Below are 12,741 nucleotides of genomic sequence, written 5' to 3'. Positions count from 1 at the left end.
AGAGAAAAGAGGTCTCATCCTGAGACCAGGGTCTCATCTTCAATGCCCTCCAGGAACACCAGGGGCTTGGTCCTGGTATCGCTCCAGGAACACCAGTACTGTCCCAGCAGCTCCTCTCTCCGCTGGGCTACGGTCAGTTCTGCCTCACCTACCTGCTGGCTCTTCACCTGAATACCACTCACAGCCACCACCTCCACCATGGCACACACACCGATGGGATCCGCCTGGGAAAACACACACACGCCCACTTGTCTTCGCCAATTCCTTGTCATTCGCCGGTTGGTAGCTAGCTAGTTCACACATTAACATCATAGATGAAAGGGGCGAAGTCATCAATATTTTTGGTAACATCTGGTTTCTACGTCACTATCTCCCTCCTTGTTGCTGCTTCTCACCTGGTTGTCCTGCGGCTCGTCCTCGGTGTGGGCGGTTTCAGAGCAGCTCGAAGCTGGTCCGGTTCCTCTGGGGTCGGGCTGTGGTCGCCGTGGATCGGGCTGTGGTTGCCGGGGGTCTGGCTGTCTGCAGGCCACTGGTTCAACGCTGACAGGCAGACTGGGCTCGGGAACAGGGTCGATCTCTCCCCACATGGCTGAGAGCACAATGACGACACCGCTATGGTCTAACTTAACTTACTAGCAATGTTAGCGCGGACGGAAGGTCCCTCTTTCTTGCGAAACGAGACTAATCTGATAAATATTGGTTGAATACAATTTTAGAATTCTGACTGCATTTCAAAGTTTATAAACCTTTTGCATTTCTTGCTATTTCTAAAATGTCGCTTCCTGGTCCGTCGTTGTTGTCAGTCCCCTGATTACCAAGGTACATCGCTCAAGGTTCCTACTTACGGTTCATGATTTTTTTCTTATTTTTTTTTCTTGAACTTTTCCATTTATACAAACATATACGGAAGTTAAATGATACATTTAAAATGCATATTTAACAAAGAACATAACCAAACACACAGGTTGAAGAATATATATTTGAATAAACGTCAGATCTTATACTGTATACAAAACATTCAATTATACATGTCATATCAGCAATGAGATTCAGGGCATGTTTGTTTTTAACAAATGTCTATGTGTAGTGTATGTTAAGGCGTTTCTCATGAACCCTCCGTTATGATTTGCACCAGTTCTTCTCCAGAATAAAGACAAGTTGGAACTCAACTTTATTTTCAATTTAGTTTCTTTAATAGAATCTTATTTACACAGTATTTTGTCATTAATGTTTAGTAGCCAGGCAGTTACAATACTCTGCTTCCATCTTTACACAACGAACAACCTCTCCACTGTTACCAACACACTCATACTGCAGTACTGGGAGCCGTGGTCCTGTAGCCCACTGAGCTAAAGCCTCAAGGCATCAGGTCAGAGGTCACATCATCATCACTCATACGAGTGCAGTCATCTGTTATGTTCCACCAACGTCCAGTCTTCATCATATTTGACCTTCAACATTTAGTTTGATTTCATTTGTTTCTATGGAGGTTTAACGACGGTTGGGATTCACTCATTCAGGGAGAAAAAATAAACAGAAAAGTAACCATAGTAACCAATCCCCAACCTTATGTCTGTCTGTTCAGGAGGGAGGGGGGAGAGGGAGGGAGGGGAGGGACAGATGTAGAGATGTGAAGTTTGGAGGGAGAGAGAGATGGAGGTAGGGAGGGAGACTGATGGAGGTAGGGAGGGACACAGAGATGGAGAGAGAGGGATGGAGGTAGGGAGGGACACAGATGGAGGGATGGAGGTAGGAAGAGACACAGGTGGAGAGAAAGAGGGATGGAGGTAGGGAGGGATACAAAGATGGAGAGAGAGGGATGGAGGTAGGGAGGGACACAGATGGAGAGAGGGATGGAGGTAGGGAGGGAGACAGAGATGGAGAGAGAGAGAGGGATGGTGGTAGGGAGGGACACAGATGGAGAGAGCGGTGAAGTTTGGGGGTTTATTGCATATTTCAGACAGGTGGGGGATGAGACAGGCTGGGGAGTGAGGCAGGTTAGATTATTGTGGAGCTTTGGAGCCAGTCTGTTTGTCAGACCCAGATGAACCCTAACAAGGATTAGGGAGGATGAGAGGAGAGATGGAGAGGGGGATGAGAGGAGAGAGGAGACAGGGGATGAGAGGAGAGAGGAGAGGGGGATGAGAGGAGGAGAGAGGGAATGGCTATGAGTGGAGGAGAGGGAGAGATGGGATGAGAGGAGGAGGAGGGTTAATGGCTAGAGTGGAGGAGAGGAGAGAGGGATGAGAGGAGAGAGAGGGAGGAGAGAATGGAGGGATGAGGGAGGAGAGAAGGAGAGATTGAGGACAGAATGAGGGATGTGAGGAGAGAAGGAGGGGAGAGAGGCAGGGGGAGAGGCGAGAAGGTTTGAGAGGAGGAAAACAGAGGAGAGGGAGGAGAAGGGAGAGATGAGAGGAGAGGGAGGAGAAGTGGAGAGATGAGAGGAGAGGGAGGAGAAGTGGAGAGATGAGGAGAGAGGAAGACAAAAGGAGGAGGGATGAGAGGAGGAAAGATGAGAGGAGAGGGAGGAGAAGTGGAGAGATGAGAGGAGAGGGAGGAGAACCTAGGAGAGATGAGAGGAGGTTTGAGGGAGGGAGAGGGAGAGATGAGGAGAGAGGAAGACAAAAGGAGGAGGGATGAGAGGAGGAAAGATGAGAGGAGAGGGAGGAGAAGTGGAGAATGAGCTAGGAGAGGGAGGAGAAGGGAGAGATGAGGAGAGAGGAAGACAAAAGGAGGAGGGATGAGAGGAGGAAATGATGAGAGGAGAGGGAGGAGAGGGAGAGATGAGAGGAGAGGGAGGAGAGAAGGAGAGATGAGAGGAGAGGGAGGGATGAGGACAGATGAGGATGAGAGGAAGACAAAAGGAGGAGGGATGAGAGGAGGAAAGATGAGAGGAGAGGGAGGAGAAGTGGAGAGATGAGAGGAGAGGGAGGAGAAGTGGAGAGATGAGAGGAGAGGGAGGAGAAGTGGAGAGATGAGGAGAGAGGAAGACAAAAGGAGGAGGGATGAGAGGAGGGGTTAGGGGGTCCGTCTCTGTAGAGTAGCAGCAGGTCAGTATCATCATCATCACAGTAAATAAATAACATAATAATCAGAGAGACATACAGGCTTAATACCATTATACAGAGGACCAGGTGCTACACACAGACACACACACACACACACACACACACACACACACACACACACACACACACACACACACACACACACACACACACACACACACACACACACACACCAGTGGTTAAACATGAAGCATGAACATTAATCAATCTGCTTTCTGATTGGAGGATTTCAGCTCAGATCGTCTCTGATTGGCTTATTCTGTACAGAGACTGCGTGTGATTGGAGACAGAATCAAAGTCATTGGTTGTTCTGAAGAGTGACATCATAGCTCGATAAAATTGAAGGATAAAAATGTTTCTTCAAAATCTGAAAAACCTCTAAAATACAGGAACCGATGATATCCCCGGATCATGCAACCATGGTAACAAACCAGGCCGTGACCCATGATGACAGTTCCCCTGGAGATCAGTCTGGTCGGGATGGGAGGGGCTCGGTGGTATTGTCCTGTGATTGGTCAATAGTAGTTCTGTAGGGGCGGGGTTTATTGCAGGGTGACGTGTGTGTGTTTCACTCCACAGCGAAGCCGCAAGTTTCCTCCACGGCCGTCAGCAGTTTCTCATAAAGTTTCTCGTACGACTCGTAGGGAGGGATATCTATTCTGTTAAAACTAAAGGAGGAGAAGGAGAGAGTGAGATCGAAAGAGAGTGAGATCGAAAGAGAGGGAGGGAGGAAGGAAGGAAGGGAGAGAGGGAGGGAGGGAGGAAGGGAGAGAGGGAGGGAGGGAGAGAGGGAGAGAGGGAGAGAGAGAGGGAGAGAGAGAGAGGAAGGGAGAGAGAGGAAGGGAGAGAGGAAGGGAGAGAGAGGAGAGGGAGAGGAGAGAGAGAGAGAGGGAGGGAGGGAGAGAGAGAGAGAGAGAGAGGGAGGAAGGGAGAGAGAGAGAGAGGGAGGGAGGAAGGGAGAGAGAGATTGAGAGAGGAAGGGAGAGAGAGAGAGGGAGGGAGGAAGGGAGAGGGAGGAAGGGAGAGAGGGAAGGAGAGAGAGAGGAAGGGAGAGAGAGGAAGGGAGAGAGAGATTGAGAGAGGAAGGAAGAGAGAGAGAGGGAGGGAGGGAGAGAGGAGGAAGGGAGAGAGGAAGGGAGAGAGAGAAGGGAGAGGAAGGAGAGAGAGAGAGAGAGAGGGAGAGAGAGAGAGGGAGGGAGGAAGGGAGAGAGAGAGAGAGGAGAGAGAGGGAGGAAGGAAGGGAGAGAGGGAGGAAGGGAGAGAGAGAGGGAGAGAGAGAGAGAGAGAGAGAGAGAGAGGAGAGAGAGAGAGAGAGAGAGAGAGAGGAGGAGAGGAAGGGAGAGAGAGAGGGAGGGAGGAAGGGAGAGAGAGAGGGATATCCAGACAGTGATGTACAGTGCCTTCAGAATGTATTCACACCCCTTGACTTTTTCAGAGATTTTCTGTTACAGCCTGAATTTAAAATGGATCCATTTTAGATGTTGTTCAGGCCAGTGACACAAAATACCCCATAATGTCAAAGTGGAATTATGTTTTTAGAAATGTGTACAAATCAATAAAAAATTAAAAGCTGAGATGTCTTGAGTCAATAACTATTCAACCCCTTTGGTCAGTCTAAATATGGTCAGGAGTGAGAACAAGTCGAGGGAGGGAGGACTCACTGGGAGATTAATATCCAGCATAATGACTCACTGTGGTTCAGTGATGTACAGTGCCTTCACTGTGGTTCTAATGTTAGTCGCTAGTCCCATGGACTCACTTTTCTACCTTTTCTGTTACATGGACTCACTGAATTTAAAATGGATCCATTTTAGATGTTGTTCAGTCCATGGACACACAAATTCTACCCCATAATGTCAAAGTGGAATTATGGTTTACCTGAAATGTGCTACAAATCAATAAAAAACCTGAAAAGGCTGAGATGTCTGTGGTCAATAACGCTATTCCCAACCCACTTGGTCAGTCTAAATCATGGGTTCAGGTTAGTGAAAATGGAGTCCTGAACAAGTCGCTATCCCATGGACTCACTGTGGTTCTACCTGTTAGTGGCGCTAGTCCCATGGACTCACTGTGGTTCTACCTGTTAGTGGCGCTAGTCCCATGGACTCACTGTGGTTTTACCTGTTAGTGGCGCTAGTCCCATGGACTCACTGTGGTTCTACCTGTTAGCGGCGCTAGTCCCATGGACTCACTGTGGTTCTACCTGTTAGTGGCGCTAGTCCCATGGACTCACTGTGGTTTTACCTGTTAGTGGCGCTAGTCCCATGGACTCACTGTGGTTCTACCTGTTAGTGGCGCTAGTCCCATGGACTCACTGTGGTTTTACCTGTTAGTGGCGCTAGTCCCATGGACTCACTGTGGTTCTACCTGTTAGTGGCGCTAGTCCCATGGACTCACTGTGGTTCTACCTGTTAGTGGCGCTAGTCCCATGGACTCACTGTGGTTCTACCTGTTAGTGGCGCTAGTCCCATGGACTCACTGTGGTTCTACCTGTTAGTGGCGCTAGTCCCATGGACTCACAGAGTCAATGTGGAGGCTATATACAGGGTGTTACGGTACAGAGTCAATGTGGAGGCTATATACAGGGTGTTACGGTACAGAGTCAATGTGGAGACTATATACAGGGTGTTACGGTACAGAGTCAATGTGTAGGCTATATACAGGGGGTACCGGTACAGAATCTATGTGGAGGCTATATACTGGGGGTACTGGTACAGAGTTAGTGTGGAGGCTATATACAGGGGGTACAGAGTCAATGTGGAGGCTCTATACAGGGGTACCAGTACAGAGTCAGTGTGGAGGCTATATACAGGGGGTACCAGTACAGAGTCAATGTGGAGGCTATATACAGGGGGCACCAGTACAGAGTCAATGTGGAGGCTATATACAGGGGGTACCAGTACAGAGTCAATGTGGAGGCTATATACAGGGGGTACCAGTACAGAGTCAATGTGGAGGCTATATACAGGGTGTACCAGTACAGAGTCACTGTGGAGGCTATATACAGGGGGTACCAGTACAGAGTCAATGTGGAGGCTATATACAGGGGGTACCAGTACAGAGTCAATGTGGAGGCTATATACAGGGGGTACCGGTACAGAGTCATTGTGGAGGCTATATTGTTAACAAGGTGCATGTTTAATTTAGTGCCATAACCTGTTCGTGGCGCTAGCGGAACCCCTATTCATAATGAAATATGCAACGAATGTGGCAAAGAAATTCACTTTATGTCCTGAATACAAAGTGTTATTTTTGGGGCAAATCCAACACATCACTGAGTACCACTCTTCATAATTTCAAGCATGGTGGTGGCTGCATCATGTTATGGGTATGCTTGGCATCGGCAAAGACTAGGGAGTTATTAGGATAAAAATAAACTGAATAGAGCGAAGCACAGACAAAATCCTAGAGGAAAACCTGGTTGTCTGCTTCCCAACAGATACTGGGAGACAAATTCACCTTTCAGCAGGACAATAACCTACAACACAAGGCCAAATATTCACTGGAGTTGTTTACCGAGACGACATTGAATGTTCATGAGTGACCGAGTTACAGTTTTGCCTTACATCGGCAAGAAAATCTATTGCAACATTTGAAAATGGCTGTCGAGCAATGATCAACAACCAACTTGACAGAACTTGGAGTTTAAAAAATAATACATGTGCAGATATCGTACAATCCAGGTGTGTAAAGCTCTTAGAGACTTACCCAGAAAGCTTACCCAGAAAGCTTACCCAGAACATGCATTGACTCAGGGTCTTACCCAGAAAGCTTAGCCAGAAAGACTCACAGCTGTAATCGCTGCCAAAGATGATTCCAACATGTATTGACTCAGGGTCTTACCCAGAAAGCTTAGCCAGAAAGACTCACAGCTGTAATTGCTGCCAAAGATGATTCCAACATGTATTGACTCAGGGTCTTACCCAGAAAGACTCCCAGCTGTAATCGCTGCCAAAGATGACTCAGAGGTGTGAATACTTATGTAAATGAGATATTTCTGTATTTTATGTTCAATACTTTTGAAAGGGGTACTGCGTGTAGATGGGTGAAGATAACATATATTTGAATCCATTTTGAATTCAGGCTGTAACACAACAAAATGTGGAATAAGTCAAGGGGTGTCAATACTTTCTGAAGACACTGGCAGAGTTACATGTTAAAGCAGGGGGTGTCAATACTATCTGAAGACACTGGCAGAGTTACATGTTAAAGCAGGGGGTGTCAATACTATCTGAAGACACTGACAGAGTTACATGTTAAAGCAGGGGGTGTCAATACTATCTGAAGACACTGACAGAGTTACATGTTAAAGCAGGGGGTGTCAATACTTTCTGAAGACACTGACAGAGTTACATGTTAAAGCAGGGGGTGTCAATACTTTCTGAAGACACTGGCAGAGTTACATGTTAAAGCAGAGGGTGTCAATACTTTCTGAAGATACTGGCAGAGTTACATGTTAAAGCAGGGGGTGTCAATACTATCTGAAGACACTGACAGAGTTACATGTTAAAGCAGGGGGTGTCAATACTTTCTGAAGACACTGACAGAGTTACATGTTAAAGCAGGGGGTGTCAATACTTTCTGAAGACACTGGCAGAGTTACATGTTAAAGCAGGGGGTGTCAATACTTTCTGAAGATAGTGGCAGAGTTACATGTTAAAGCAGGGGGTGTCAATACTTTCTGAAGACACAGGCAGAGTCACATGTTAAAGCAGGGGGTGTCAATACTTTCTGCAGATAGTGTCAGAGTTACATGTTAAAGCAGGGGGTGTCAATACTATCTGAAGACACTGACAGAGTTACATGTTAAAGCAGGGGGTGTCAATACTTTCTGAAGACACTGGCAGAGTTACATGTTAAAGCAGGGGGTGACAATACTATCTGAAGACACTGGCAGAGTTGCATGTTAAAGCAGGGGGTGTCAATACTTTCTGAAGACACTGGCAGAGTTACATGTTAAAGCAGGGGGTGTCAATACTTTCTGAAGATAGTGGCAGAGTTACATGTTAAAGCAGGGGGTGTCAATACTTTCTGAAGATACTGTCAGAGTTACATGTTAAAGCAGGGGGTGTCAATACTTTCTGAAGATACTGTCAGAGTTACATGTTAAAGCAGGGGGTGTCAATACTTTCTGAAGACACTGGCAGAGTTACATGTTAAAGCAGGGGGTGTCAATACTTTCTGAAGACACTGGCAGAGTTACATGTTAAAGCAGGGGGTGTCAATACTTTCTGAAGACACTGGCAGAGTTACATGTTAAAGCAGGGGGTGTCAATACTTTCTGAAGATAGTGGCAGAGTTACATGTTAAAGCAGGGGGTGTCAATACTTTCTGAAGATAGTGTCAGAGTTACATGTTAAAGCAGGGGGTGTCAATACTTTCTGAAGATAGTGTCAGAGTTACATGTTAAAGCAGGGGGGTGTCAATACTTTCTGAAGACACTGGCAGAGTCACATGTTAAAGCAGGGGGTGTCAATACTTTCTGAAGACACTGGCAGAGTTACATGTTAAAGCAGGGGGGTGTCAATACTTTCTGAAGACACTGGCAGAGTTACATGTTAAAGCAGGGGGTGTCAATACTTTCTGAAGACACTGGCAGAGTTACATGTTAAAGCAGGGGGGTGTCAATACTTTCTGAAGACACTGGCAGAGTCACATGTTAAAGCAGGGGGTGTCAATACTTTCTGAAGATAGTGTCAGAGTTACATGTTAAAGCAGGGGGTGTCAATACTATCTGAAGACACTGGCAGAGTTACATGTTAAAGCAGGGGGGTGTCAATACTTTCTGAAGATAGTGTCAGAGTTACATGTTAAAGCAGGGGGTGTCAATACTTTCTGAAGACACTGGCAGAGTTACATGTTAAAGCAGGGGGTGTCAATACTTTCTGAAGATAGTGTCAGAGTTACATGTTAAAGCAGGGGGTGTCAATACTTTCTGAAGACACTGGCAGAGTTACATGTTAAAGCAGGGGGTGTCAATACTATCTGAAGACACTGACAGAGTTACATGTTAAAGCAGGGGGTGTCAATACTTTCTGAAGATAGTGTCAGAGTTACATGTTAAAGCAGGGGGTGTCAATACTTTCTGAAGATAGTGTCAGAGTTACATGTTAAAGCAGGGGGTGTCAATACTTTCTGAAGATAGTGTCAGAGTTACATGTTAAAGCAGGGGGTGTCAATACTTTCTGAAGACACTGGCAGAGTTACATGTTAAAGCAGGGGGTGTCAATACTTTCTGAAGATAGTGTATATCCATATGTCAGTGTGAATGGCTGTTAGCAAGCTGGGAAGAGTAAAGAGACCAGGGTTGGCGTTATGGGTGGACGTTAGGGGGCCTGGTCTGCTCTAAAGCAGGGGGTTGCCAGTCCAAATAAAATATTTATAATTTATTCGACCGAGACGCAAGGGGACAGAAAGATGCATCCATTTCAGATAAAGCATGCGAGGGTTAGGGGTTAGGGGTAGGGGTTAGGGGTTAGGGGTTAGACCATGTATCTGTGGGGGGGGGGGGTTAGGGGTAGGGGGGTTAGGGGTTAGGGTTAGGGGTTAGACCATGTATCTGTGGGGGGGGTTAGGGTTAGGGGTTAGACCATGTATCTGTGGGGGGGTTAGGGTTAGGGGTTAGGGTTAGGGGTTAGACCATGTATCTGTGGGGGGGGGTTAGGGTTAGGGTTAGGGGTGAGACCATGTATCTGTGTTGAGGGGGGTTAGGGTTAGGGGTTAGACCATGTATCTGTGGGGGGGTTAGGGTTAGGGGTTAGACCATGTATCTGTGTTGGGGGGTTAGGGTTAGGGGTTAGACCATGTATCTGTGGGGGGGGTTAGGGTTAGGGGTTAGACCATGTATCTGTGTTGGGGGGGTTAGGGTTAGGGGTTTGACCATGTATCTGTGGGGGGGTTAGGGTTAGGGGTTAGACCATGTATCTGTGGGGGGGGGGGTTAGGGGTTAGACCATGTATCTGTGGGGGGGTTAGGGTTAGGGGTTAGACCATGTATCTGTGGGGGGGGGGTTAGGGTTTAGACCATGTATCTGGGGGGGGGGGGGGGGCTAGGGTTAGGGCTTAGACCATGTATCTGGGGGGGGGGTTAGGGTTAGGGGTGAGACCATGTATCTGTGGGGGGGTTAGGGTTAGGGGTGAGACCATGTATCCGTGGGGGGGGTTAGGGTTAGGGTTAGGGGTGGGACCATGTATCTGTGGGATAGGGGGGTTAGGGTTAGGGGTTAGACCATGTATCTGTGGGGGGGGGGGGGGTTAGGGCTTAGACCATGTATCTGGGGGGGGTTAGGGTTAGGGGTGAGACCATGTATCTGTGGGGGGGTTAGGGTTAGGGGTGAGACCATGTATCCGTGGGGGGGTTAGGGTTAGGGTGGACCATGTATCTGTGGGGGGGGTTAGGGTTAGGGGTGAGACCATGTATCTGTGGGGGGGGTTAGGGTTAGGGGTGAGACCATGTATCTGTGGGGGGGGGTTATGGTTAGGGTTGGGACCATGTATCTGTGGGGGGGTTAGGGTTAGGGTGAGACCATGTATCTGTGGGGGGGTTAGGGTTAGGGGTGAGACCATGTATCCGTGGGGGGGTTAGGGTTAGGGTTAGGGGTGGGACCATGTATCTGTGGGGGGGGGGGGGTTAGGGGTGAGACCATGTATCTGTGGGGGGGTTAGGGTTAGGGGTGAGACCATGTATCTGTGGGGGTTATGGTTAGGGGTGAGACCATGTATCTGTGGGGGGGGTTAGGGTTAGGGGTGAGACCATGTATGTATCCGTGGGGGGGGGGGTTAGGGTTAGGGTTAGGATTAGGGGTGAGACCATGTATCTGTGGGGGGGGGGGGTTAGGGGTGAGACCATGTATCTGTGGGGGGGGTTAGGGTTAGGGTTAGGATTAGGGGTGAGACCATGTATCTGTGGGGGGGGTTAGGGTTAGGGTTAGGGGTGAGACCATGTATCTGTGGGGGGGGGGTTAGGGTTAGGATTAGGGGTGAGACCATGTATCTGTGGGGGGGGGTTAGGGTGAGGCCATGTATCTGTGGGGGGGGGGGTTAGGGTTAGGGGTGAGACCATGTATCCGTGGGGGGGGTTAGGGTTAGGGGTGAGACCATGTATCTGTGGGGGGGGGGGGCTTAGGGTTAGGGTTAGGATTTGGGGTGAGACCATGTATCTGTGGGGGGGGGGTTAGGGGTGAGACCATGTATCTGTGGGGGGGGTTAGGGTTAGGGTTAGGATTAGGGGTGAGACCATGCATCTGTGGGGGGGGGGGGGTTAGGGTTAGGGTTAGGGGTGAGACCATGTATCTGTGGGGGGGGTTAGGGTTAGGGTTAGGATTAGGGGTGAGACCATGTATCTGTGGGGGGGGTTAGGGTTAGGGTTAGGGGTGAGGCCATGTATCTGTGGGGGGTTAGGGTTAGGGGTGAGACCATGTATCCGTGGGGGGGGGTTAGGGTTAGGGGTGAGACCATGTATCTGTGTTGGAGGAAATTATAGTTGAAATTATTAATTATGTGGGGGGGGTGGGGTTAGGGTTAGGGTTAGACCATGTATCTGTGGGGGGGGGTTAGGGTTAGGTCTGTCTCAGTATGTGTAGACCATGTATCTGATGCTGTCTGGGCAGTGAACCAGCACTTCTCTGTCTCAGTATGTGTAGACCATGTATCTGATGCTGTCTGGACAGTGAAACAGCACCTCTCTGTCTCAGTATGTGTAGACCATGTATCTGATGCTGTCTGGGCAGTGAAACAGCACCTCTCTGTCTCAGTATGTGTCGACCATGTATCTGATGCTGTCTGGACAGTGAAACAGCACCTCTCTGTCTCAGTACGTGTAGACCATGTATCTGATGCTGTCTGGACAGTGAAACAGCACCTCTCTGTCTCAGTATGTGTAGACCATGTATCTGATGCTGTCTGGACAGTGAAACAGCACCTCTCTGTCTCAGTATGTGTCGACCATGTATCTGATGCTGTCTGGACAGTGAAACAGCACCTCTCTGTCTCAGTATGTATAGACCATGTATCTGATGCTGTCTCAGTATGTGTCGACCATGTATCTGATGCTGTCTGGGCAGTGAAACAGCACTTCTCTGTCTCAGTATGTGTAGACCATGTATCTGATGCTGTCTGGACAGTGAAACAGCACCTCTCTGTCTCAGTATGTGTCGACCATGTATCTGATGCTGTCTGGACAGTGAAACAGCACCTCTCTGTCTCAGTATGTGTAGACCATGTATCTGATGCTGTCTCAGTATGTATAGACCATGTATCTGATGCTGTCTGGACAGTGAAACAGCACTTCTCTGTCTCAGTATGTGCTGTCTCAGTATGTATAGACCATGTATCTGATGCTGTCTGGACAGTGAAACAGCACTTCTCTGTCTCAGTATGTGTCGACCATGTATCTGATGCTGTCTGGGCAGTGAAACAGCACCTCTCTGTCTCAGTATGTGTCGACCATGTATCTGATGCTGTCTGGGCAGTGAAACAGCACTTCTCTGTCTCAGTATGTGTCGACCATGTATCTGATGCTGTCTGGGCAGTGAAACAGCACCTCTCTGTCTCAGTATGTGTAGACCATGTATCTGATGCTGTCTGGACAGTGAAACAGCACCTCTCTGTCTCAGTATGTGTCGACCATGTATCTGATGCTGTCTGGACAGTGAAACAGCACCTCTCTGTCTCAG

General features: G+C 48.4%; 1 protein-coding gene and 1 pseudogene across 1 annotated transcript; both read right to left on the bottom strand.

The window, feature by feature from the left end:
- Positions 1-14: 14 nt before the first annotated feature.
- Positions 15-795, bottom strand: LOC135536745 (titin-like). Its single transcript, XM_064962997.1, has 2 exons — positions 396-795; positions 15-224 (listed from the first exon to the last, which is right to left on the bottom strand). The coding sequence occupies exons 1-2, from the start codon at positions 585-587 to the stop codon at positions 15-17; spliced, it is 402 nt and encodes a 133-aa protein (XP_064819069.1). The 5' UTR covers positions 588-795.
- Positions 796-2,864: 2,069 nt separating this feature from the next.
- Positions 2,865-12,741, bottom strand: part of LOC135536743 (E3 ubiquitin-protein ligase SMURF1-like) — a 70,259-nt pseudogene continuing 60,382 nt past the window's right edge.

Source organism: Oncorhynchus masou, unplaced genomic scaffold, assembly GCF_036934945.1.
Source record: "Oncorhynchus masou masou isolate Uvic2021 unplaced genomic scaffold, UVic_Omas_1.1 unplaced_scaffold_659, whole genome shotgun sequence".
Taxonomy (NCBI): Eukaryota; Metazoa; Chordata; class Actinopteri; order Salmoniformes; family Salmonidae; genus Oncorhynchus; species Oncorhynchus masou.
The sequence above is the reverse complement of the archived record's forward strand: the minus strand, read 5'-3'. Positions and strand labels throughout refer to the sequence as shown.